Source organism: Meles meles, chromosome X (assembly GCF_922984935.1).
Source record: "Meles meles chromosome X, mMelMel3.1 paternal haplotype, whole genome shotgun sequence".
In the NCBI taxonomy this organism is placed as follows: domain Eukaryota; kingdom Metazoa; phylum Chordata; class Mammalia; order Carnivora; family Mustelidae; genus Meles; species Meles meles.
In genome coordinates, this window is record NC_060087.1 from 111806053 (window position 1) to 111833975 (window position 27923).

At 37.9% G+C, this 27923-nt stretch overlaps 1 protein-coding gene across 12 annotated transcripts in view; it reads right to left on the reverse strand.

The window, feature by feature from the left end:
- ZNF280C (zinc finger protein 280C) overlaps positions 1–26570 on the reverse strand; it is a 78823-nt gene extending 52253 nt beyond the window's left edge. For 10 of the 12 annotated variants that reach the window (XR_006816853.1, XR_006816851.1, XR_006816852.1 and 7 more), the window contains exons 1-6: positions 26454–26570; positions 16717–16760; positions 16556–16602; positions 8713–8865; positions 6290–6355; positions 6056–6192 (exon numbers count right to left, since the gene is read on the reverse strand). Coding sequence is in view for 8 of the 12 variants with exons in the window: in XM_045995211.1 (XP_045851167.1) it covers positions 6056–6192; positions 6290–6355; positions 8713–8865; positions 16556–16586 (387 nt within the window). In the remaining 4 variants the exon portion in view is untranslated. Of the gene's footprint in view, positions 1–6055; positions 6193–6289; positions 6356–8712; positions 8866–13306; positions 13346–16555; positions 16603–16716; positions 16761–26453 lie in introns of all 12 variants that reach the window. The other 2 variants (XM_045995207.1, XM_045995208.1) reach the window with 2 other exon arrangements.
- Between the last annotated feature and the right edge of the window lie 1353 nt (positions 26571–27923).

Below are 27923 nucleotides of genomic sequence, written 5' to 3' on the forward strand. Positions count from 1 at the left end.
CCTGAGACTCCAGGATCATGACCGAGTCAAAGGCAGTTGCTTAACCAACTGAACCACCCAGGCACCCCTAAAGTTAATACTTTAAGCCTTTTCCTAGGTAGTAACTCTGGCCAATTAAGTACCATCATTTCATAGAGAAGACATATTAGTCAACAAATAAGTTATTAAAATAATTTTCCAATTGGGAATTTTTTATATCTCATAAAATAGTTCAGAAAGATACCAAATACAACAGTGAGGTATAAGAGGCAATAGAATGGGATTTATTTGTTTAACTTTGGAACCCTGGGCCAGTCACTTCTGAGATTCAAGTTTTCACCTTTCCAACCAAAATAATAGCTGCCAATTATTGTCTATTTAAAATGTAGTTGACTCTTTTACAGTCCATGTATCATATCAGGTAGTTATCTCAACAGTAATAATAAAGGCCTAATACTATCTCCCACCTTATAAATAGGTAAACTAAAGTTCAGTATAGTTAAGTAAGGTTCCCAATACAACCCAGGTTGTTATGAAGCTGGAAAGAACTGAGGTTGCCCTGATTATAAAACCTGTGCCCTTGGGGAACCTGGGTGGCACCATCAGTTAAGCATTCAACTCTTCTTTTTTTTTTTTTTTCCCTAAGTAGGCTCCACACTGGGTAGGGAGATCATGACCAGAGCCAAAACCAAGAGCCAGAAGCTTAACTGACTGAGTGAGTCACTCAGGCAACCCAGGTGTCCACCCGACTCTTGATCTCAGCTCAGATCTTGATTTCAGGGTCCTGAGTTTAAGCCCTGTGGGTATGGAGCCTACTTAAAAACAAAACAAAAAAAACACCTGTGCCCTTAAGTTATCACACTGACATTAAAAGGAACAATAATAATTATCTTCTAGACTGCCCTAAAGAGTCGTGGTAAAGAGAAGAAAACACTTAAATTTTTCAGAGAAAATTCCCTTAAGTAGGATTCTCAATTTATTTGAAAATATAGATCCGTCATTCTCCACCCTGGCTCACATGAGAATCACCTGGAGAGTTAAAAAAAAAATCTGTCATGCCCAGGCCTCAACCCAGATCAAATGACAAAAACTGTTTTTTAAAGCTTCCTAGGATTGGGAAACTGAGGAGCTTTGATTAAACAATCATGCCCAGAAAAACAAAACATTCTGAGTTTGCATGAGCTCTAGTTCCTAAATTTTTTTTTAAATTTAATTATCTTTATTAACATATAATGTATTATTTGCCCCAGGGGTACAGGTCCGTGAATGGTCAGACTTACACATTTCTTTTTTTTTTTTAAGATTTTATTTATTTATTTGACACAGGGAAAGATCACAAGTAGGCAGAGAGGCAGGCAGAGAGGCAGGCAGAGAGAGGAGGAAGCAGGCTCCCTGCTGAGCAGAGAACCCAATGCGGGGCTCGATCCCAGGACCCTAAGATCATGACCTGAGCCGAAGGCAGCGGCTTAATCCACTGAGCCACCCAGGTGCCCCTAATTCCTAAATTTTTTAATATGAAAGGTACCACCCCCTCCATTGTTCTCCTTCTCTAGTTCCAAGGTAGAAATAATTTTCATCTATCTCCATGTAAATAATCATGTTCCCCCCTTTTTTTTGTTTTTCTTAAATGCCAAACAGCTTATGATAGCATGAGAAACCACTGAGTCAGTCTGATTCCAGTTAGAATAAAATAATTTTAGTATTTCTGGCAGCCTGCCATTATCAGGTACACCTATTAAGTTTTTATTAAAAACAGTCCATGGTTGCTTAGAGGATCCAAGTTTGAGAGCCAGTGGTTTGGATAAAGATTCTCATTTTAAAAATGCAGAAAGTGAGGCCCACTGAGGTTGTAACAATGCATTGGCTAGGAATAGACAGAATCAACACTCAAGTCTTTTATCTTCAATCTAGATTTCTTGGACTACTACTCCAGGACTCAAATTACTATTAATTCTTTCAGAATGCAGATATAACCAAATATCTAATTTTTAAAAGAGTTTTTATTTTATTTTTTAAAAGATTTTACTCATTTGACAGAGAGAGAGACAGAGCATAAGCAGGCAGAGCAGCAGGCAGAGGAAGAGAGAGAAGCAGGCTCTCGCAGAGCAGGGAGCCGGATGCAGGGCTTGATCCCAGGACCCTGGGATCATGACCTTAGCTGAAAGCAGAAGCTCAACCGACTGAGCCATACAGGTGCCCCTATAATTTTTAAAAAGGTTGTATTTAAAGTCCCAATGTGGGGATCAAATGCACGACTCAGAGATGAAGAGTCACATGCTTCTCCAACTGAGCCAGACAGCATCCCACAAAAATCTAATTTTTGCTTGAAAGCTCAAATCTTATCATTGGGGAGAATACAATCATTTTTTAATTTTTTTAAAAAAAGATTTTATTTATTTATTTGACAGACAGAGATCACAAGTAGGCAGACAGGCAGGCAGAGAGAGAGGGGGAAGCAGGCTCCCTGCTGAGCAGAGAGCCTGACTCGGGGCTTGACCCCAGGACCCTGGGACCACGATCTGGGCCAAAGGCAGAGGCTTTAACCCACTGAGCCACCCAGATGCCCCATTTTTTTTTTCCTATGACAGATATGCTTTGTACATTTTTAAGCATGAAAAACTGCATGGCAGATTCTAAAGGTGGCCCCCATGACTACCTCCCGATATTTACACCCTTGTGATCTATCTGTCCTTGGGTGTGGGTGGAATCTGTGATTGCTTTTGACCAACAGAATATGGCAAATGGGACAGAATGTACATGATTATGTTATATAGCCCATTTTGCTGAGGACTCACTTTCCCTTGCTGGCTTTGAAGCTGCAACCAGTCATGTCAGGAAGGCTTATGTGGCAAAGAACTAAGGGCAGTCTCTGGCAGCAGCAAGAAACTCATGCCCTCAGTCTGACAACCCACAGAGAAATGGGTATTGCCAACGACCATGTGAGTTTGGAAGCAACACTAAACGATGTGGCAGCTCTGGCTGACACCTTGATTGCAGCCTTGTGAGATCTTGAAGCAGAGGACGCAGTAAAGCCATGACCTGACTCCTAACAGGAACCACAAGATAAGTGTATATTGCTTCAAGCTGCTAAGTTTTTGATACTATTGTTATGTAGCAATAAGTTTTTGAAAAGATTTTATTTACTTGAGAGAGAGAGAGAGAGAGAGCGCGCGCACGCGCGCACGAGAGAACAGCAGGAGCTGGAAGGAGAGGGAGAAGCAGGCTACCAGCTGAGCAAGGAGCCCAATGCGGGACTCAATCCTAGGACCCTGGGATCATGACCTGAGCGGAAGGCAGATGCTCAACCGACTGAGCCACTCAGGTGCCCTGATTATTTAGCAATAATTAACATACCGTGCTCTGTCGACCATCCATTCAAGCAAAAATGGCATTCTATTAAAAAAAAGCAGCTAGTTCGGTTTGCAATTCAAGCGGTTTTCCTCAAAAAAACCTTCATACTATACATACAGAAATCTTTTATGCATATTATCCACTTAATCACAGAGTATTTTAGTATATGTGCTGCCGAAGCGAGCACAATCACAGAGTATTTTTAAAAAAAGTGTATTTTCCGGGAACTGTCGGTGGACAGGGTCCTAGAGGAATGGGGCCTGGAACTCCAGCAGGATATGGTAGAGGGAGAGAAGAGTATGAAGGCCCAAACAAAAAGCCCCGATTTTAGATGTGATACCTAGGTTTTCATTCCAGTTTGTTTTTGTCTTTTCTTGTTTAGATACCAATCTTTTAAATTCTTTTGCATTTTAGTAAGAAAGCTACCTTTTTTTTAAAATATTTTATTTATTTGACAGAGAGAAATCTTTTTATTTGGCAGAGAGGCAGGCAGAGAGAGAGGAGGAAGCAGGCTCCCTGCCGAGCAGAGAGCCCGATGTGGGGCTCGATCCCAGGACCCTGGGACCATGACCTGAGGTGAAGGCAGAGGCCTTAACCCACTGAGCCACCCAGGTGCCCCGAAAGCTACCTTTTTATGGATGTTAGCAGTTTATTGACCTAATATTTGTAAATGGTCTGTTTGGGCAGGTAAAATTATGTAATGCAGTGTTTTAAACGGGAATTTTTTTTCTTTTTATTTCCTTTTTTTTTTTAACTGTATAATGTCCCTCAAGTTATGGCAGTGTACCTTGTGCCACTGAATTTCCAAAGTGTACGAATTTTTTTTTACTGTGCTTCAAATAAATAGAAAAAATAGTTATAAAAAAAGTGTATTTGCCAAGGATTGAGAGTTAATAAAATTAGTAACAATTTATTACTTTTTCAAGGTTATTCTCAAGTGAAAGTAAAATTTTTCTACTGTGGGTGCTTGATGGTCACTAATACAAAAACTACCAGTACCGTTTGGTGACATTGCCTTCACTCATACTAAGGGACCAGCAGTTTTACCCTCCACTGCTTTTGCATTATCAGTGCAAATGCTGACAGAGTGAAGAGAGGAAATGTATCAGTGTAATTATCACAAGTTTTAACTTCATGAATCCCTGAAAGGGTCTCAGGGAATCCCAATGATCTGTGACTATAACTTGCTCTAAGGCAGTGTTTCTTTTTTTTATATATATATAGTTTTATTTATTGGACAGAGAGAAATCACAACTAGGCAGAGAGGCAGGCAGAGAGAGAGGAGGAAGCAGGCTCCCTGCAGAGCAGAGAGCCCGATGTGGGGCTCGATCCCAGGACCCTGAGATCATGACCTGAGCCGAAGGCAGAGGGTTTAACCCACTGAGCCACCCAGGCGCCCCTAAGGCAGTGTTTCTATGTATAGCAATGCTTAAATGTATGAACAGATACATGTATGCATATTTAAAAACCTCTGGGCTGGGGCACCTGGGTGGCTCAGTTGGTTAGGCATCTGACTTTGGCCCAGGTCATGATCTTAGGTCTTTGGATCGAGCCCTGCATCATCTGCTTTTCTCTCTCCTTTGCCCCTCCCCCTGATTATGTTCTGTCTCTCTCAAATAAATAAATAAAAACTTAAAAAAATAAAACCTCCGGGCTAATCTGGATTGAAATACCAGATCCAACTTTTATTTACCAGTTATATGGCCTTGAGTGAGTTATTTAGCTTGAGTCTCAGTTTCCTTAACTATAACATGGGGATAATAATTGTGCCTATGTCATAGAGAAATAATACGAATGAAATGATATTAATTTACATACAACATTTAGAATAAAGACTTGCCCACAATAATAGAATAACAAATGTTAAATATTATCATTAACTATTACTGCTGTTAAAAGTTTTAAAGCTGGGGGGCACCTGGGTGGCTCAGTGGGTTAAAGCCTCTGCCTTCGGCTCAGGTCATGATCCCAGCGTCCTGGGATCGAGCCCCGCATTGGGCTCTCTGCTCAGCAGGGAGCCTGCTTCCTCTCTCTCTCTGCCTGCCTCTCTGCCTACTTGTGATCTCTGTCTATCAAATAAATAAATAGAATCTTTAAAAAAAAATCACAATGTTCACAGAATTTAAAAAAAAAAAAAGTTTGAAAGCTGGGGCGCCTGGGTGGCTCAATAGGTTAAAGCCTCTTTGCCTTCAGCTCAGGTCATGATACCAGGGTCCTGGGATCGAGCCCTGCATCAGGCTCTCTGCTCAGCGGGGAGCCTGCTTCCCTTCCTGTCTCTCTGCCTACTTGTGATCCCTGTCAAATAAATAAATAAAATCTTAAAAAAAAGTTTTAAAAGCTAAGCCATGAAACTATGTTGTCAGAGTAAACAGCAACAATGACCTCAAAGCAATCTTCCCCAATAAGAATACCTGGTTCTGTTTACTCTCTTAAGAATTTTGCCATTATGCAACATTCATTACTGATCATGTTTTTACTCACCTTTAGACAGTCTAGTTTTCAATATTATACCTATTTAAGCATATTACCTGATACATTGAAAAGTTGGTTAGTTCCTACAGTTATTACTTTGGATTTTGGTTGAGCTGTCATAAAGATAGTGACATTTTCAGACTGTGATTGTGATTATGCTTCTAACGGAATGCTGACTGGTCCACAATTCTAACTGGGTGTTATAATATCCAAAGCATCCCTGAGCTAATTGTGTAGTTTCAGAAACACTTACAGGTTTAGACACGTTCTGAACAATAACAGAGTTCTGTGAAGACTTAGATTCGGGATGAAATCTGGGCAAGGCAGCCACTGGATTTGATGTTGGATCTTTGTAGTGTTGACTTGTAGGCTTGAACGGATCAGTAACACCTGCATTTTAAAATTACACAACATATTGAGTCTTTTTCTATACAACCAATTTTGTTAAAATATTTCACTTTAAAATTAAAACGGTATAATACTATACCTTGAGTGACTGTCTCATTCTTTATTCCCTTTGAAGATGAGCTGGGGTTACCTCTGTTCAAAATATCTATAAAAATTATGTTTATTTTAAAATTCATTATTTTAATTAAGTATAAATTAAGATAATAAAAAACTTTCCAAAAATATATCCACATACAACTAATAATTTAAGTATATTTCTTTCTCGTAATGGTGACCCCAGATCAAACCCTTCCCTAATTCCCATGCTACATTCATAGCCCTGAAAGTCTGGAAGTTTCATTATGGATAAGCTGGTCACATTATCTGTACCACTCCTCTTGAGTTCTGAGAGGAACACTATTGAAGACTGCAGACTAAATTTAATCTAGAGTTTACCAGAGTATCTCAAATCTACTACTATACCAAAAGTCAATCTGAGCCTGATATGACCCTATGAATCAGTGCTCACTCCTGTAGCCATGTCAACCCATAACTTCTGGGTTATTGAGGAATCAAATAAAAATTTGGAAGTGTAGAGATTTGCCTAAAATTGCTCATCAGGAAAAGATACAAACATTTTAAAAATCCCATATGACCTCAAAATAATTTCCTTTTACCCTTCCTGGTAGAAAAGAACCAGATCTCATAGAATAACTCTATAAAGTAAAGGGTCACACAAAAGTAGGGTTGTTTTATGATAATGGAAATTCAGTTCTCTAAGACGAGGCACTACAGAAGTTTTCTAGGAGAAAAATCTGCTCAAACAACTTGATATTGTTTTCATTCAGAATTTAAAGTATTTACTCAAGCCATTAAAGAGTTAAACCTACAGTACTTTTTGGTGACTGTAGTCTATCAAACACAACTTTTTACCATCCCCCAACTTAATATAGTTCTATATAAATATTTAGATCATGTTCCATATGACAAAAGAATTTTATGGCTCACACATAAAACAGCAATAAAATCACATAGATTTTGAATTCATTTAGAAAAGAAATTTCACTGGGGTCAACTTTCTTTTTATAGAATCACTTAAAACTCATACACATTATTCTAGCTGAGTACTGTTAACCATTATCTGCAGTTGATATAAACCCAACTTGAATTGCCATGCTTTCAATAAGATGATCTGAATAATAATTTTGAAATATCACAATATTTTGGGATAAAAATAATCACAGCAACTAAGAAACAATAATTATAATATTCTATTCCACTATCAGCAACAAACATGCCAACATATTTACCTCATTTTATAATTGAAGTGACATTCCACTTAGCACCTCTCAATTTGCCACAGGAAATGATATTGAGAATTAAATTATTCTAGCTCTGATAAAACTGAACAGAAGTGCTATCTCAAGTTTAGAGTTAAGAGATGCAGGAACAGAGCTTTCAAGAAATTAAAAACTCATCTCTTAACCACAATATAATGCACTGCCGTGGTAGGTAAGAAAACACCAGTATGCTGGGTATATTCTTTGCTAAATTCTCCTGGCTTAAAAGAAGTAAATATAATGAAAAGGAATCTATTTCCTCTTTCTCTGCTGAAATTCAGTATGTTGTTCCTTTGCAGAAGAATCTAACAATCTACACAATTAGTGGACATGTTCTGCTAGAAAGGTAGTATAGTGTAAAACACTACACGTAGTGTAAGACACTACATTTACATTAAGTGTAAAATGTGCACTTTGCACATTTTTATTAGACATTTTAACAAGTGTCATCAATATCATCAATATTATCACAATGACAATTCTAACTCTAACTGAAATCTAACAATCCACAAAATTACTGTGTTCTGCCTGAAAGCCATGAGGATTTAGTGTGCTAACTGCCTGCGTTGTACAAGTACAGTGGCTAAAGACCAGATCCTCCTTGCTTCATGAAGATAATCAGGAGTCATTGGATGGGTGTGGCCAGAAACTATACCCCATGTTGGTACATATACTAGAGACTGTATAATCATGCAGTGCCTGTTCATTTTGTAGCCACAATTCAAGATGACACTGTGATGAGGCAGTTGCCTGGATGTGAGAACCCCCATCAGAGACTAACACAAGCCAATTTACTGTTCTAATATTTTAAGCAAGGCATTCCAAACCTTTTCTAGGTGTGTTTGGGCTTAAGGAAGAAAAAGAAAAATTAACAAACAGGTGAACAGGCTACTTAGCTATCCTAAAACTTAAGATTTCCAATTTCAGAAGGCCTATAACGCTGATATAGTAATCTTAACCTTTAGTTAACTTAGTTAACATTTCCCTTTTCTCTCAAAGGATATTTTAACCTCTCACTTTACTCAAGTCCCCAACCACATCCTCCCTCTGATTCTCACAAATTCTTACTGACCTATATGCTCCAACTCCTTACAGAATAACAAGGACATATAAGACAGCCCACAGGTTTTTCTATTAGAAACAGCAACTTATAAAACTTTACTTGATTGAAATAAATGCTTACTTGAAATGGCTGGTTTTGAACTTGATATCTCTCCAACAAAAATCAGCTCATCATCATCATCATCTTCATCCAGAATTTCTTCTACTTTTTTCTGCCATGGTTCCAGCTCTTCTTCTTCACATTCCATAAAGAGTTCTGCCATTTTTGAGTTACCTAATTTTCAAAAGAAGAGAAACCCACCTTATTTTTTTAAAATAACTTTTTTGCAATGCACAGTATTATATTTAAGATATACTTTAATACTCTTAATTTTAATTACTGAATTGATATTTGCAGTCAGTACATGGTAGCAAAAGTAAGAAACTCAACTCAATCTCTAAGATCTAAACTAGTACAATCAAGCTAGCTAGCTAAGTAAGAGACCACAGTAGTTATTAGTAGTTGCCAATAAATTTTAAGAATAATCAAATCCAATAAAAACTTGAAACATAAAAAAAATAATCAAGCCAAGGAAAAAATACTCAATGGGAAAAAGACAGTCTCCTCAACAAATGGTGTTGGGAAAACTGGACAGCAATATGCAAAAGAATGAAACTAGACCACTGTCTTTTTTTTTAAAAAGATCGTATTTATTTATTTGACAAAGAGAGAGAGCACAGACAGGGAGAACAAGAGGAGAAGAGGCTCCCTGCTGAGCAGGGAGCTGATGCAGGGTTCGATCCCAGGTCCCTGGGATCACAACCTGAGCTGAAAGCAGCTGTTTAACCGAATGAGCCACCCAGGCACCCCAGAACCTGCACCACTTTCTTACACCACACACAAAAATAAATTCAAAATGGATGAAAGATGCGAGACAGGAGGCCATTAAAATTCTAGAGGAGAGCACAGTAATCTCTTTGACATCAGCTATAGCAATTTCTTATTAGATATGTCTCCTGAGGCAAGGGAAACAAGCAAAAAAAAACTACTGGGATGTCATCAAATTAAAAGCTTCTACAGGGTAAAGGAAACAACAAAACTAAAAGGCAACTATGGAATGGGAAAAGATATTTGCAAATGAAATATTAATAAATGGTTAGTATGCAAAATCTATAAAAAACCGGTAAGACCCCAAAAATGATCCAATTAAAAAATGGACAAAAGATATGAATAGAGGGGTGCCTGGGTGGCTCAGTCAGTTAATTGTCTGCCTTCAGCGCAGGTCATGTTCCCAGGGTCCTGGAACTGAGCTCTGCATTGGGCTCTCTGCTCAGCAGGGAGCCTGCTTCTCCCTCTTCCTCTGCCTGCCGCTCTGCCTACTTGTGTTCCCTATCAAATAAATAAAATCTTTAAAAAAGACATAAATAGATATTTTTCCAAAGAAGACATACACAGAAGGCCAACAGACACACAAAAACATGCTCAACATTACTGATCATTTAAGAAATACAAATGAAAACTACAATGGGATATCATTTCATGTCTGTCAGAGGGCTAAAATCAAGAACAAAAGAGACAACAGGTGTTGGTGAGGATGTTGAGAAAGGGTAACCTTCCTGCACTGTTGGTGGGAATGCAAACTGGTGCAGCCGCTCTGGAAAACAGTATGGAGTTTCCTCAAAAGTTAAAAATAGAGCTACTCCATGATCCAGCAGTTGTACTACTAGGTATTTACCCAAAAGATGGGGAGCGAGCTATGGACATTGGGGAGGGGAGGCGAACCATAAGAGACTATGTACTCTGAAAAACAACCTGAGGGTTTTGAAGGGTCAGGGGTGGGAGGTTGGGGCAACCTGAGGGTTTTGAAGGGTCAGGGGTGGGAGGTTGGGGGAACAGGTGGTGGGTAATGGGGAGGGCACGTTTTGCATGGAGCACTGGGTGTTGTGCAAAAAGAATGAATACTGTTACACTGAAAAAATAAATAAAATGAAAAAAAAGTAAAAATACTAATTCAAAAGGATACATACACCCATATGTTTATAGCAGCTTATCTACAAGAGCCAAATTATGGAGGCAGCCCAGATGTCCATCGACTGATGAATGGATAAAGAAAAGGTGGTATGTGTATACAATGGAATATTACTCAGCCATAAAAAGAATGGAATCTTGCCATTTGCAACAATGTGGATGGAGCTAGAGAGTATTATGCTAAGTGAAATATGTCAGAGAAAGACAAACACCATATAATTTCACTTACATGTAGAATTTAAGGAGCAAAACAAATGAGCATAGGGGAAAAAAAGGGAGAGAGCCAAACCAAGAAACAGACTCCTAACTATAGAGAACAAACTGAGGGCTCCCAGAGCTGGGGGCAGGAAATGATGGTTGAAATAGGTGATAGGAATTAAGGAGTACACTTGTGTTGAGCACCAGGTGTTTTGTGGAAGTGCTGAACCCTATACTATAAACCTGAAACTAATATTGCATTATATATTAACTGGAATTTAAATAAAAACTTAAAAAATAAATAAATCCAATCAAAAGGAGTTTCAATTTTATGAACAGAATATGATTATATCTATTAAAGGATTGTACCTAACTGTAACTGAAAAACCCATAAACTTTTACAGTAACTAAAAGGAGATAAGCTAAGAATAAGAGGCAACAGGTTGGAGATACATTAGAAAAACTGAACTAGATCATAAACACCAGGCACAGAGCAAAGCAGGGATGAAGTGCAAGAATGAAAACAGGGGACTTAAGTGAGGCTTTTTCCATCCCAGGAAGATTAGACATTTCTTACCTGAAGAAACTAAGCAAAGAACATACTGTGAATGCCACCAGCCTACTAGCACTGACCAAGCACTCAGAGTTCCGAGGAAGCATTTCAGTGCTTCCTAAATAAATATGGATAGACAACCACTGAATACCAGAAATATGACTAAACCTCCAATGTGAAAGACCAAAACAATAAAACAGATATAGCACAGAATGTAAAAGTTACTAGAATGTAACTAGCACTTTTAGAGAAATAAATGTTAAGTTATAAAAAGCAACATTCAGAAAATAAAATGTTTAAAAATAAGAGTCAAAATTCAGTAAAAGAAAAACCCAAAAACCCAAATGCCAAAGTTGAGTAACTGTCCCACAGGTGGAACTAAAAGATAAAAAATATACAGACACTAAATAGATGAGATTAGAAATCAAATTCAAAGGTACAATTCAGGGGCGCCTGGTGGCTCAGTGGGTTAAGCCTCTGCCTTCAGCTCAGGTCATGATCTCAGGGTCCTGGGATCGAGCCCCGGGTCGGGCTCTCTGCTCAGCGGGGAGCCTGCTTCCCTCCCCTCTCTCTGCCTGCCTCTCTGCCTCTTGTGATCTCTGTCTGTCAAATAAATAAATAAAATCTTAAAAAAAAAAAAAAGGTACAGGGACGTCTGGGTGGCTCAGTTAAGTAGCTGCCTTTGGCTCAGGTTGTAATCCCAGAGTCCTGGGATGGAGTCCCACATCTGGCTCCTGGCTCAGCGGGGAGCCTGCTTCTCCCTCTCACTCTGCCTGCTGCTCTTCCTGCTTGTACTCTCCCTCTCTGTTAAATGAATAAGTAAAATCTTAAAAAAAAGGTACAATATACCTAATAAAAGCTCCAGAATAATAATAAAGAAAAAGGAAAGGAGATTTAATCAAAGGAAAAACACAAAAGAAATTTTTAGTTCTAAAGGACATAAATGTCCAGACTGAAAAGTTCTACCAGGGCCCAGCACAAAAATCTAGAAAAAAAATCTACAGTAGAGGAATATTTCATGAGACTTGAGAATGCTGGAGAGGAAAATTAACCTAAAATCAGCAAGAGAGACAGACAGAGAGAGAGAGAGAGAGCGCGTGTGAGCGTGCACCAGAATAATGCTTTCAAAAGTATTAGTGAAAATAATTTTCATTTTAGAATTCTATACCCCCCAGCCAAGGTTTTCTTTTTTCTTTTTTTTTTAAGATTTTATTTATTTATTTGACAGAGAGAGAGATCACAAGTAGGTGGAGAGGCAGGCAGAGAGAGAGAGGAGGAAGCAGGCTTCCTGCTGAGCAAAGAGCCCGATGCAGGGCTCGACTGCAGGACCCTAGGATCATGACCTGAGCCGAAGGCGGAGGCTTTAACCCACTGAGCCAACCAGATGCCCCCAGCCAAGGTTTTCATCAAGCATGAAGTACATATTCTTTCATCAAAAATAAAGATCAGGGGCACCTGGGTGGCTCAGTGGGTTAAGCCGCTGCCTTTGGCTCGGGTCATGATCTCAGGGTCCTGGGATCGAGTCCCGCATCGGGCTCTCTGCTCGGCGGGGAGCCTGCTTCCCTCTCTCTCTCTCTGCCTGCCTCTCTGTCTACTTGTGATCTCTCTCTGTCAAATAAATAAATAAAATATTAAAAAAAATAATAAAGATCACCAACATCATGCAAAATTTACCCCCATTCTCTCTTTCATTCTTAGGAAGAATCCACCAAAATATGGGACTTAAGAAGGAGAAAGATACAGAATGCAGAAAACATGACATTCACTACAATAAAAAGACAAAGGAAGGTCCCAGGATAATAGATGTTCAATAGGTCTAGATAACCAGCCAGAGCAGAGCAAGAGAATATTACTCCCAGGAGAAATGTCTCCAGGAGACCACAGACAGACAGACAGACAGATAGACACACACACACACACACACACACAGATTCAAAAATTAAAATGTTAGATTACCTGACAAGTTTTACCATGTAGACAAATTGAGTTAAGAGGCTACAGAAGGGTGTAAGAAGACTTGGTTATAGGCTTTAATAAAATTTAGCAAATTTAGTCAACATAAAATAAAATTTTTTAGTCAATAAAAAATAAAATTTAGCAAATTAAAAAAAGTTAAAGTCTAAATATCTGGGTATACACAAAAAAGAGAAAAGCGAATGTATTCATTTAATACCATAGTACCATACTCATCAGTGAAAACAATATTTATTATGATTATTATAATAAAAACATTTAATATGATTTAAAACTGAGAAATAAATGCAGTGGGAGATATGTGGAGGGAGGGGTGAGCATAAGAAAACTAAAATCATTTTCTGTTGATAGAAAAATTATTAGATAATGGCAAAAAAATGATGACTTAAGAGACAGCAGTATGTGTACATGTTTTAAAATTTTAGAAATATGGAGGGGTACCTGGGTGGCTCAATTGGTTGAGCATCTGCCTTCGGCACAGGTCGTGATCCCAGGGTCCTGGGATTGAGCCCCACATCAGGACTCCCTGTTCAGTGGGTAGTCTGCTTCTCCCTCTGCCTCTCCCCCTCTCCCTGCTTGTGCTCGCTCTCCCTCTCTCAAATAAATAAAATATATTTTTTAAAGATTTTATTTATTTATTTGACAGAGATCACAAGTAGGCAGAGAGGCAGGCAGAGACAGAGAGGGGGAAGCAGGCTCCCCGCCAAGCAGAGAGCCTGACCCGGGCAGGGCTTGATCCCAGGACCCTGAGATCATGACCTGAGCCGAAGGCAGATGATCAACCCACTGAGCCACCCAGGCGCCCCTCAAATAAATAAAATCTTAAAATTGTTTTTTAAATTTAGAAATATGAAAATAATTATTAGAAAAGAAAACTAAACTACCGAAAGTGAATTCCTTGCAAAAACAGGGAGTAACAGGCCCAGAACACATGCACACCACTCTCTCTCACTTTTATCCTTCAAATAACTGTGGTTATGCAACTTTATAACTTTCAGATTATTTTTTTAAACTCTGCATGTATTGTTCTGCTTTTAAAAAAGCATTGTGGGGGGGGGGGGGTGGTGCCTGAGTGGCTCAGTTGGTTAGGCATCTGCCTTCAGCTCAGGTCATGATCCCAGGGTCCTGGAATTGAACCCCAGGTCAGACTCCCTGCTCACTGGGGACTCTGCTTCTCCCTCTCCCTTTGCCCCTTTCCCACTTGTGCTCACACATTCTCTCTCTCTCTCCAATAAATAGAATCTTAAAAAAAGTATTAAGGTAGCCCCTAAATTAATATAATAGCAATGGGAATGGATACAAGTGGTACTAGATACGTGGAGTGAGATGTGGGTGGAGGAACAACTAAAAAGAAACAAAACAAAATAATAATTCCAGGAATCTGGCTTAGACAATAATCATCTTTTTAGACAATAGCACCTTTATTTTTCAAATGCAATCATTTCTAAAGGTAATTTTACTAGATTCAATGTCATTTCTAATTTTGGCTCAAAATTAGTGTGTTAAAACAATGATTTGGGGATGGCTTACAAAAGAAACACTATAACAAATTGGCAACTATTTTTTAAAATTATTTAAATTTAATTTTGTCTATATAGGGATGCCAAAATAATTTCTTGCCATAATGCTGTTTAGTGTTTAGTGGTCTACTGATAAGTAGACATAAAACAAAACACATAAAACAAAACAAAACAAAAAACTTTTCACCCTTCCAAAAGTTTATGAACTTTCTTTTCTAACTTTACTTCAAAAACACATATACAGAATGGTCTAAGTCAAATAATTAAGAGAGTAACTCACAGTTTAACATTTGCATATTCTGAATACCTGAAGACACCATCCTCATTGTGTCCCCTGGAGACCTTCCTTGTAGTGTTTATTCTATCTAAAATATTCTTCCCCATTACCGTATACTGTCCACGTTATTCAAGTATTGTAGGAGCATGGACTTGACATCAAATTGAATAGTTCAAATCTTTATTGCACCGTTTCTAATCACGTGACTCTAGAGAATTTACTTGGATCTTGTTTTCTCACCTCTAATCTAGGTAGAATATTCACCTAATAGAAGTGGCAACGTAGACTGAGAAAAATGTCATATAAGGTACCTAACCTAACCTCCAGCAAATACTCAACAAAATCTTAATTCCCAACTTGGTTCAGTTACAACTTCCTCAATAAACCAGCAGACCTGATTTTTCTTCCACCTTTTACTACTTTGGCATTCTATGCAACTCAGTTCAAGATTTACTATATATGATTTCAAACTGCTCACCATTTCTTAATGTGTACCTTTTAAAGTCAGCTCCACACCTAATGTGGAGTTTGAGCTCATGACCCTGAGACTGAGTCAGATGCTCTACCCACCGAGCTACCCAGGCACCCCTCTCAATGTTTATTTCTTTACTATACATTTCTAACTCCAAAGTAAGATCCAAAGTCAGAGTGAAGAACTTATTTTCTTCTTCTTTTGTATCCTCCTATACAGAGTAGTCCACTCGATAAGCATCAGCACTTAACATGATAAACAGTGAATTAAGAAACTAGGCAGTCAGGCAATGCCAAATTTTATAAAAAATGAGGGACACTCATGTATACAGATAATAAAAAAAATAATTTGTATCCCTGTTGATACCATATCTGACCCATAGGTCTTCCTCATTCTTTTTAACAAGGTACTATCACTGTCAATATATTCCAGAAAGATTGTTGAGTAAAAAAATTTTTAAAGGCACATAATAGCATATATAGTACAGTCTTATTTAGAAATTTTTTGACTATGCATAGAAAAAAGTTTGTTGGTGGGGGTATAGATAACTGGGTGATGGTCATTAAGGATGACATGATGTGATGAGCACTGGGTGTTACACTGAACTGATGAATCACTGAAAACTATATCAAAAACCAATGATGTACTCTACCTTGCCTAATTGAATTTAAATTTTAAAAAAAGAAAAAAAAGAAAAAAGTTTGTGATTATATACCAAACCAATAACAGTAGTTACACCTCTGGAGATCAGGAAGAAACACTTCATTCTACATTACTGAGATTTTTATTGTATATTCTTCTTTTTTACTATGAGCAAGTATTACTTTAATTAATTTAAGTGTTTTTTATTAAGTGTTATTTTTAAATGTACATACTTCTGTTTCTTTTACCTTTCCTCATGAGGCAAGGTCATCAGTACAAAAGCCATGCATACTAGTAGCATTTGCAGCAGCAATACTTACTTTTTGATTGAAAAGGGCTGTCGTCGTCCATCAAGTTGCAGAGTCACCTAGGCACCAACAAATGACATCAATTTTATGAGCTACTTTAACACCAAATATTGAAACGTGAAACTTGGGATTCAGAAATCTTTGGTTCTAATTTTGATCTCCAGCAAACTCACCATATGACTCCAGAGAAGAGCAAATTAAGTCTTAGTTTTCTGCCCTATAAAATAAAGATACTACTATTAGGGTGCATTTGTTAAAAGTATTCACATTTAATCATTTTCTCCTACAAAAAGCTTACCTTTTGAGTTTGATATGTTTGATATACATATGCTAATAACTTTACCTAATTGTAAATGAAAATTGGGTAAATAAAATGCTGAATGTATTAAGCATTTATTATTTGAAGAAATCTGATGGATTATTAAATTACAATTAAGTTTTGAAAAGCACCTCTGTGTAAATATGAGTAATCACCTGTACTACATGTTTTAGTCAATCTGAATTTTGAAATGCTAAATGACATTACTCTTTAACCATTACTTATTATCCATATTTCAGAAATAAATGTAATTATTACAAGAAAAACACATACAAAACACATACAAAAAACTTCTGGTTTATATATTTTTATTTCTTATTAACACTAACTGTAAGGAATAGAAAATTAATTGGATAAACTTCATCATAGCTTAATTCATTAAAAAATAATTACTCATTGCCTTCTGTGCTCAAAGTGATGTGCTCAGTTCTAGAGGGAAAAATTAAGATAAATAAATCACAGTCCTTGCCTTCAGAAGGTTACAGTCTAATATATCTACAGTTCTTTGGGCTTTTAAAAAAGCTGTTGTATTAAACATTATCAAAAATTGTATTTTGAATTATTTTCTTTAAAGCAGGAATTTGTGTTCTGAATTCTCATACATGCATATTCTTTACATACAAAATAAATGTGTTTTAAAAAACTATTTCAGTTATAAAACAAAAATGTAAATAATTAGTCATCAGAAATCTAAAGTACTAGGATGAACAGAGCTGAGTCTTCACGTTTGTCTTTATTTTCAGACTGATAAAAAGCAAGCTTTCTTGCTTTATTCAATTCCAAATTATTTGGGCTGAATTAGACCAAAGGAAAAAACCTATTTTAACTGCTGAAGATGTTATTGGTATGAATGTTTGAATTACTACCATAAGGATCTCAAGTGAATTCTGTACTTAAGTAAATTTCCCTAGTTCTGTCTGAGGTTTGACAATTCAAATCTTTTACTCAATTATTTGAATAGAAATCTAAACTAGAATTAAGGTAATGCATATGTCAAGTAGATAAATACATGTCAATTCCTGCTCAGCATTAAAGACCTACTGCTACCAGGAACACAATTTTTTTAAGAGTCACAACTACATAGCCTATGGAGACTCAGGTATAACACTTTTATTAAATGCTAATAAAAATATCTACTAATAAAAATATCTACTAGCACAAATAGCCTAAAATCAGTATGAACCATACAAGTAGTTTACATAAACAACTCATATCCACTGTCTATGACTGCAGAGATGGATTTTGAGGCCTGTAACAGCCACCAAAGAGCTGCAATTGGTACATTTATAAACGCTCTAAAAAGTCAGAAATCCCCAGATGCCATTAAAACCATAACTTCATCTAAAGTTGCACTATCCAATAAAGAAGTCAAGCCCTCCAAAACTATCACCACACACACACAAAAAATCTCTCAAGTCAAAATTTCAGAGTTTTGGTGACAGTGCAAGGAATTATATGGGAGATTAAGTCATCTCTCAAAGAAATGGAATACACAGCAAAAGGTGCAGTGAGGATCTTAGAACTTCCATAATAACAGCTCCAGAGGGTCTCTAGGTTCTGCAACTCAGAGCTGGCACCAAAATAGGCATATTTGCAAAACAGGCAAAGAACTCTCCACTTTAGCTGTTGACTCATATAGGAATACTATGTCCATATTTAATACACTATTCTTATGGGGGGAAAATGAATTCTAAGTAACTAATGAAAGACCTCTTGGAATACAATCCAGTTTTTGGAGACTGCCTGTATAAATGGTTATAATTACTATTTAGATATTTTTGACTTCAGTTTCTATATACTTAAAATTCACCTACCTTTTGAGAGTTCAAATCTACAGAATTTTCAAAAAATGTTAATAGATTAAAATAATTAAGTGGTAAATTGTATGTTATGTGCATTTCATGCCTACTAGGATGGCTGTAATCAAAAAGGCAGATAATAACAAGTGTTGGCAAGGATATGGAGAAATTGGAACCCTCATACACTGGTGGTGGGAATATGAAATGGTGCAGACACTGTGGAAAATACTTTGGCAGTCACTCACAAAGTTAAACATAGTTACCATATGACACAGCAATTCCACTCCAAGTGAGAGAGAATTGAAAACATATGCCCATACAAAAACTTGTACACCAGAATGTGCGTAGCAGCATTATTTATAATAGCCAAAAAGTGGAAACAACCCACACGCCCAACTGATGAATGGATAAACAAAATATGATATACAATGGAATAACATTCAGTCATAAAAGGAATAAAATACTCATATATAACATAGATGAACCTTGAAACATACTAAGTAAAGAAGCCAGTCAAAAAGACCATGTATTGTATGACTTCATTTACATGAAATGTCAAGAAATGGCAAATTCATAAAGACAAAGTACAGTAGCAGTTGCTTAGGGCTGGGACAGTTGGGCGGGGGGAGTGGGAAGTGACTCCTAGGGGATATGGGGTTTCTTTTGGGAATTGACCACGGTGATGGTTACATGCCACTGTGAATATACTAAAACCATTAAACTGTATACTTCAGATGGCTGAATTGGAGGTTATGTGACTTTTTTAAAGATTTATTTATTTATTTTAGAGAGGGAATGTGGGAGTGTGGGGAAGGAAGGGGCAGAGAGAGAGGGAGAGAGAGATAATCTCAATCAGACTCCCGACTGAGCATGGAGCCCAATGCTGGGCTCGATCCCAGGACCCTGAGATCATAACCTGAGCTGAAATCAAGTCGGAAGCCTAACTGACTGAGCCACCCGGGGGCCCCTATTACGTGAATTTTATCTTTTTTTTTTTTTAAAGATTTTATTTATTTATTTGACAGACAGAGATTTCAAGTAGGCAGAGAGGCAGGCAGAGAGAGAGGAGGAAGCAGGCTCCCTGCTGAGCCCAGAGTCCGATGTGGGGCTCCATCCCAGGACCCTGGGATCATGACCTGAGCCGAAGGCAGAGGCTTTAACCCACTGAGCCACCCAGGCGCCCCACGTGAATTTTATCTTAATAAAGTTAATAAACTTAATAAAGTTAAGAAAATAATACGCTGGTAGGATATAAGCCTGAGAGTGATGGAGTCACTATGTGGAGAAAGAATGTCCAAGAGAGAAACCAACAAAGAAAATAGAAAAGCCATTAGATTCTGGGGTAGAGAAAGAGAGGGCAAGGTAGGGAGATATTCAAATTCTGATAATACCATTTAAATACCTGAAGCTAGCCATTCTTTTTTTGTTTTGTTTTGTTTATTTACAGCATAAGTGTTCATTGTTTTGGCATCACACCCAGTGCTGGCATCACACCCAGTGCTCCATGCAGTACCTGCCCTCCCTATTACCCACCACCTGGTTCCTCAACCTCCCACCCCCCCCCCACGCCCCCCACCCCCCCCCGCCCCTTCAAAACCCTCTGGTTGTTTTTCAGAGTCCATAGTCTCTCATGGTTCATCTCCCCTTCCAGTTTCCCTCAACTCCCTCTCCTCTCCATCTCCCCATGTCCTCCATGTTCTTTGTTATGCTCCACAAATAAGTGAGACCATATGATACTTGACTCTCTCTGCTTGACTTATTTCGCTCAGCATAATTTCTTCCAGTCCCGTCCATGTTGCTACAAAAGTTGGGTATTCATCCTTTCTGATGGAGGCATAATACTCCATTGTGTATATGGACCACATCTTCCTTATCCATTCATCCGTTGAAGGGCATCTTGGTTCTTTCCACAGTTTGGCGACTGTAGCCATTGCTGCAATAAACATTGGGGTACAGATGGCCCTTCATTTCACTACATCTGTATCTTTGGGGTAAATACCCAGCAGTGCAATTGCAGGGTCATAGGGAAGCTCTATTCTTAATTTCTTCAGGAATCTCCACACTGTTCTCCAAAGTGGCTGCACTAACTTGCATTCCCACCAACAGTGTAAGAGGGTTCCCCTTTCTCCACATCCTCTCCAACACACGTTGTTTCCTGTCTTGCTAATTTTGGCCATTATAACTGGTGTCAGGTGGTATCTCAATGTGGTTTTAATTTGAATCTCCCTGATGTGAAGCTAGCCATTCTTAAAGTAAATTAACTATTAGACTTTCAGTTAACAGAAGGAATAATTGGGCGCCTGGGTGGCTCAGTCGGTTAAGCATCTGCCTTTGGCTCAGGTCATGATCCCAGGGTCCTGGGATGGAGACCCACATTGGACTCCCTGGTCAGTGGGAAGCCTGCTTCTCCCTCTCCCACTCCCCCTGCTTGTGTTCCTTCTCTCTCTGTGTCTCTCTCTGTCAAATAAATAAATAAAATCTTTTAAAAATTTTTTAAAAAGGGGCCCCTGGGTGGCTCAGCGGGTTAAAGCCTCTGCCTTCAGCTCAGGTCATGATCCCGGGGTCCTCGGATCGAGCCCCGCATCAGGCTCTCTGCTTAGCGGGGAACCTGCTTCCTCCTCTCTCTCTCTCTCTGTCTGCCTCTCTGCCTACTTGTAATCTCTGTCAAATAAATAAATCTTTAAAAAAAATAAAAAAATAAATTTTTTTAAAAAGAGGAGTAATTTCATTTTTGGTTTTATCTACCTTGAGTGAGGTTTCTAGTACTTGCATTCAAGAGTAATAACACACTTACCAGTGGCTTATTACCCCCATATTTTTCAAACTAATAGACCTCTGGGGAAAAGATATACTGTAGATGGTGTGAGAGCTCTATCTAAAGCAATATATTATTTTGCTATCTAAAAAGTTTCAAATATACAATACAATCACCATGTAACCACCATGATATACATTACATCTCCAGGGCTTATATTGCTGGAAGTTTGTAACTTTTGGCCATCTTCACCAAATTTGCCCATCCCTAATCCCCAGCTCTGGCAACCACCAATGTGTTCTCTGTATCTATAAGTTCCTTTTTTTTTTTTTAAAGATTCCACATATAAGTGATATCACACAGTATTTGTCTTTGTATGATTTATTTCACTCAGCATAAAGCCCTAAAGGTCCATGCATGTCACGAATGGCAGGATTTCCTTCCTCTTTATGGCTGAATAAGAGTCCCTTTTGTATTTATACACCAAATTTTCTTTATGCATTCATCCAATGATGGACACTTTGGTTGTTTCCATGTCTTGGCTATTGTTAAAAAAAAATGCTGCAATGAACATGAGAATGCAAATATAATTTTGAGTTAGTGTTTTCATTTCCTTCAGATAAATAATCAGAAGAGGAAACTGTTGGATCATATTAGTACTGCTGTTTTTGTCTGTCTTTACTACTGCATTTTCATCAAGTACTATCACTTTTACTGCTGCTGGTTAATAACAAACTAAAGAACATAGGAAGACAATATCTAAATGATGCATCTTCACTAAACTGACAAATGACAGTATGGCTGGCTATAAAAATGATGGTATTTAAAAGATCCAAATAGAAAAATCTTGCCATTGTTTAGATAGGCATAAAAAATGCAATAAAAGTAGGCAGTGATTTTGTTTCATCAAAATGTATTATTCACTCAATGTATTAAAGTTGATTCAAATAGCATCAATTATTGATTATATTTTTATGATTGTGTAAGAGCTCTAGAAATACTTTAAACATTTTAAGTAGGAAGATGTTTATGAAAATGTTTTCTCATGACAGAAATTAATTGCTACAGTACTCAAATGCAAGAAACACTGCATTATATCTTGATTCCTTAGACAATTACACTGACATCTAAATAATTCAAACTCTCAAACCAGGTTTTGGGAACAAATCACATATAATTTAGAAGGAAAACTTAGGCTCACCATTTTGTTTCTTTGTTTAAGAAATTTTTATATTGTGGGAATTATTTTTTTGAAAGTCTGAACACATGAAGTCCTGGCATATTTTGAGAAGATATTTCCTTAATAACTCTATTTTCCCCTTATTTTATTTAGGTTTTCAATTTTTTTCTCTGTCAACGTTCAGATTTCATCTATTTGTGGGAAGTAGCTAGTTGGCACTATGGCTAAAGTTCATTAGCATAATACTTTGCAAAGATTGCTTATATTTTAAAACATATTCTTTTATGTTAGTTTTTTGGGTGGGGTGCTACAAAATTTACTTTCTGCAAAGTAATTTTTATATCATAGTCAAGGTAAAGATTTTACCTACAAGAATATGTTTTTATTGCACATCATATATAAAAGGCATAATCTGCAGAAAAGACAAATAATTGGCTTTTCAAAGCCAAATTAATTAATAAATATTTTATATAAGTTTCATAAGATATTCTGTAATCACTAATAACTAAAGTAGCCTCAGGAAGTATTATTAATTACTTCATATTTTATAGGAATAAAACTTATCCAATACAGAAAATGTCAAGTAAGAGTAGAGTACGATGATGAAAACACGTGACATAGCGGCTGAAGAACTGGGAATTTTGAATCTACCATTTTCTGATTGCCAAACCTATAGGATGTTTAATCAACCTTTCTGAGCTTAGTTTTACTACCTTTAAAGTAAAAACAGTAGTATCTTCCTCGCAGCACTATTAGGAAGATTAAATAAAGCACAAGAAAAATTATTTACATTATTTTACTCAACTTTACCTTCTTTACTGGAACTCGTATTACAAGATGATGAATATAAACACTAAAAGAAAACAAAACTCTAGTTCATAAAAAGAACTGTTAAGGGTCCCTGGTGGCTCAGTTGATTGAGCGACTGCCTTCAGCTCAGGTCATGATCCCGGAGTTCTGGGATCAAGTCCCACATCAGGCTTCCAGCTCCATGGGAAGTCTGCTTCTCCCTCTGACCTCCCCTCTCATGCGCTCTCACTCTGTCTCTCTCAAATAAATAAATAAAATCTTTAAAAAAACCAACAAACTGTTAAGATACTGTCACCAATAACGTACACTAGATCATTAGTTCTCAAGTTTTTTGGTCTCACGATGTCTCAGGACCTCTTTGCATTCTTAAAACTTGAAGACCCAAATGAGCTTGCTTATATGGATTATATATATTGATACTTACCATATTAGAAACTGAAAATGAGAAAAAATTAAATATGTATTAATTTATCTAAAGTAATAAGTCCATTACATATTCATATAAATATTTTTAATGAAAATAACTATTCTAAAACAAAAAATTTATGAGAAAAGTGGCACTGATACACATTTTTGTAAATGTCTTTCATATCTATTTAATAAAAGATAGCTGAATTATTTTATCAGCTTCCAAAATGTATTTTTTCCAAATATACACAAAGACGTACACCATGTTTCAATCCTTATTAAATTTTTAATAAAGTTGATTTCACTATGTTTTTATGTAAATTATTTGTAAAAGGACTTAAAATATAAACAATAAAATAAAAGTGGTCCACTTTATCCAGATAATAGTGATCACTATTTTCCTTGACATATTGTGGGTTAATAAAACCACTCCTTAAAAGAAAACTGCTGTGCAGAGAATGAATCAAAAACACATTTTTGATACAAATTACTGAGTAAACCACGTCTTCCTGAGTCATTATTTAAAACCTTATGAAAACTAAACATTTTCAAGTCCCTCTCTGAATCGGGAGGACAGAAAAAATATTCAGGGTTATATATTTAATTAGTGAATATATCATAAATATCTCTGTTCTTTGAAAAGTTTCTTTTGAAATAACAAACTGTGTTTTCAATATGTTTTCTATATCCAGTCGCTAAAATTATGGATTACTTTCTATTCACAAAAAACACTTTTCATCTAAATATTTTTCCTGTGCAATCAGTATAACAACAGCAACAACAATTTTTTTTGGTATGGTTCTAAATGTCCTCTTGAATAAAAAAAAAATGGGAGAGAAGCAAGAATACTTAATTATATACTCTTTCCACTTAACTCTTCTTTTTTACGAAGAAAGCTGGTGCTGGGTAGTAAAACACTGGGCTGAAGAAATCAGACTGGAGTAGAAAACTTAAGTGAGGAAAATGGGTTAACAGGGAAGCTGAAATTTGGAGCCCTTCAACATCACAACTTTTTCTGATGGAAATTTGGGCTATTGGAAGAATGGGCTATTCTTCAACATTTCAACCTGGCTGGAAACAATAATGATATCATTTAAATACTAAAAAGTTTAAAAGATATGAAGTCTTAAAATGAAAATATAAAGGAAAGGGGAATTGAAAAATATCTTTTTTTTTTAAAGGTAAAGTGTCCTTGCTTATTCTCTTTGACCACCTCATTCCCATGAGAAGCGGGGCATGATACAGTGAACTGAGCATTGGAGAAGTCAGAAGACCTAGGTTCAAGAACTGGTTCTATCACTTCCTAACCAAGTGGCCTCAGGGAAAGTGTTCTCCTTGAGGCTGTCTTCTCACCTTGTAAACAGTTCTACCAACACTCCACAGCTCACCTCAAAAGGAACAATTATCAATGAATATACAAACGAAAGACGCAATTATAGTGGAATTTGTACCGATGTTAAAGCACCAAGGCACAGAGCCCTAACTTAATTTTATATGCAAACCAGTTCCCTCATAAGCCCAGTGAAGTTTCTGCTTAAGTAGACAGCTTGAGTTTTTACAGTAACCCCCAAAACAGGACATCTCACAAATGCTAAGAGGAGATTTTTGTAGTTTGAAACTCTATTTCTTGGTTTCAATTTTATATTTAATGGCACAAAACACATTAAATTCAGTCCACACTTGAACACAATAAAGGCAGAATTTAAGTTCACAGATTTAAAAAAAAAACTAAACTAAAAAATCTTTGCAAACAAAGAATCCTTTGGATGAAGATCTCCTGTGCTTGCAGAAGCTGGCTCACTTGACATTTTCTTCTATGATTTCTCCTTTCAAAAGCACTTATACTGAGAGAACAAGAGGTACTCCCTGTGTCTAGAGAAGAATAAAACCCCAAAATGAAATAATTTTTCCATCTCGGAAAAACGCACAAAGCTCACTGTTAAAAAAATTGTGTATCTAACTCCATGTTTCTCCTTAGAGCTCTTCTCTCTTAGACAATAACTGAATGGAGCACGATTTCTACAACGAGCAGCACAGTCCCTTTGGCAAGAACAAGGGTATCAGCACTGAATGACCAGTAATCTGGATGGGGGAACCGAGACTGAAAGGAGGGGCCCAAGGGGCCCAGAAGCCAGAAAGTTCGGAACCTTCTTTGGTCTCTTAGGACCGAAGAGACTTGAGGGTGGGCGGGTCTCTCCAAACATTGGTATCAAATATACAAAAGACCAAAGGGAGTTGCCTCCAGAAAGAAAAGCCAAAACCAGGCTAAGGACTGACAGACGCGCAGGCCCTGGGTGGTGAGGAGGCAGCGGCGGCGGCCCGCCCGGCCAACGGCCTGAGAGGGCCGCCAAATCCTGAGAGGGCCGCCAAACCCTGCCGCCAAGCAGCTACCTTTCCGAGATCCCTCCCCCGCCGGGGCTGGCGCAAGATGGTGGCCCACCCGCCACCGCGCCGCCAAGTTCGTCCCCTCCCCCGCTCCCGGGGCGATCCTAGCAACACACGCCGGCATCCGGACCCTCAACCTGCCCCCCTCAGGGCCGAGCCGGAGCCGCCACCCTCAGAGCAATGCCGCCACAGCCTTGTGGCAGAGCCGCTGCCGGCTTCAGCGAGAATGAGGCGGGGGCGGGGGGATCACTTACCGTGAGCAGAGCAGGTCGCCGTGACTGGGACTCGAAGGAGGAGGAGAAAGAGGAGGAGGAAAGGGAGGAGCGCGAAGACGCTAGGCGGCGGCCACAGAAATAGTGGCGGCCGCGGCGACTCCCAGCGCGGAATGAGCGCCTCAGACCAAGGCAAAAGTATATAACTACGCGCACTGCCTCATGGGTAGACGCCAACTCCTCCCCGCCCCTGCACATCCGGGTTTCTTTTCTAACCGACGAGGGAGGGCGGTGCGGACATGTGCATGGTCTTACACTTTCTCGAAGGCAGAGGCACTATGGCCGTGCGCTCTGGGCCACCGGCAGTAGAGGGAGGGCCAGGGTAAGGGTCCCACGCTGATGCCGATCTCCTTAGTGAAGTCATTGTTCAACCCGAGTTGCAATCTTGAAATTTGGGCTGCACACCATGAAAATGTGAATTCCAGGCCTTCCTTGTGTGTAGAAGATAGGAACACCAATAAAAAGAAGTACTGTACCTGACATAAACTTGATGAGTAAAAGGGAATAAAAGTCAGATTATTTAATTATTGGTTAATTTCACCAAATTTGTTTTAAATAATATAGCTTCGCATCTAACTCTTTGTTATTCTTGTCATATAAATGTCTAGAATAGTTACTTAAATGTTAAGAAATATATACATCTACAAGAAAAACATCCGTCAAGATACTACTTGTACAAACTTTTTATAAACATGTATATTCTGAAGAGTAAAAAGGTTTCTTCTCCCAATAGACCTTCAAAAGTTCTATGGCACTAGTGGTCCCGCTCTCAAGTTACCCAGACTTCAAATCTTCCTTCACTAGTTCCTTAACACACACATAAGTTCAGTCACTGAATCCTACCAATTCTTCTATTTGGGTTAGTTTCTTCTTCCTCATCTATACTGCCCTTTGCTACCGGTCCTGAAAATAGTCTTTACAGGAAAAGACAGAATTATCAAAATAACAAATATGGAAAGTTAAAAATTCTTGTCAAAAATCAGTTGACTATAAATGCAAAGATTTATTTCTGGGATCCCAATTCTATTCCAATGACATTTATGTTTATCTTTATACCAGTACTGTATGTCTTGATTACTGTAGCTTTTTAAAAAAAATATTTATTTATTTATATTAGAGAGAGAGAGAGTGAGAGCATATGCAAGTAGGGGAAGGGGCAAAGAGAAAGAGAGAGAGATAATTTTAAGCAGACTCCATGCTGCTGAGTGCAGGGCCCAACTCAAAGCTTGATCCCTCAACCCTGAGATCATGACCTGAGCCAAAATCAAGCATTGGATGCTCAACTGGCTGAGCCACCCACACACCCTGATTACTGCAGTTTTGTACTATGTTTTGAAATTAGGAAGTGTGAATCCTTCAACTGTTCTTTTTTTTTTAAGATTTTTATTTATTTATTTGACAGAGAGATCACAAGTAGGCAGAGAGACAGGCAAAGAGAGGGGGGAAAGCAGG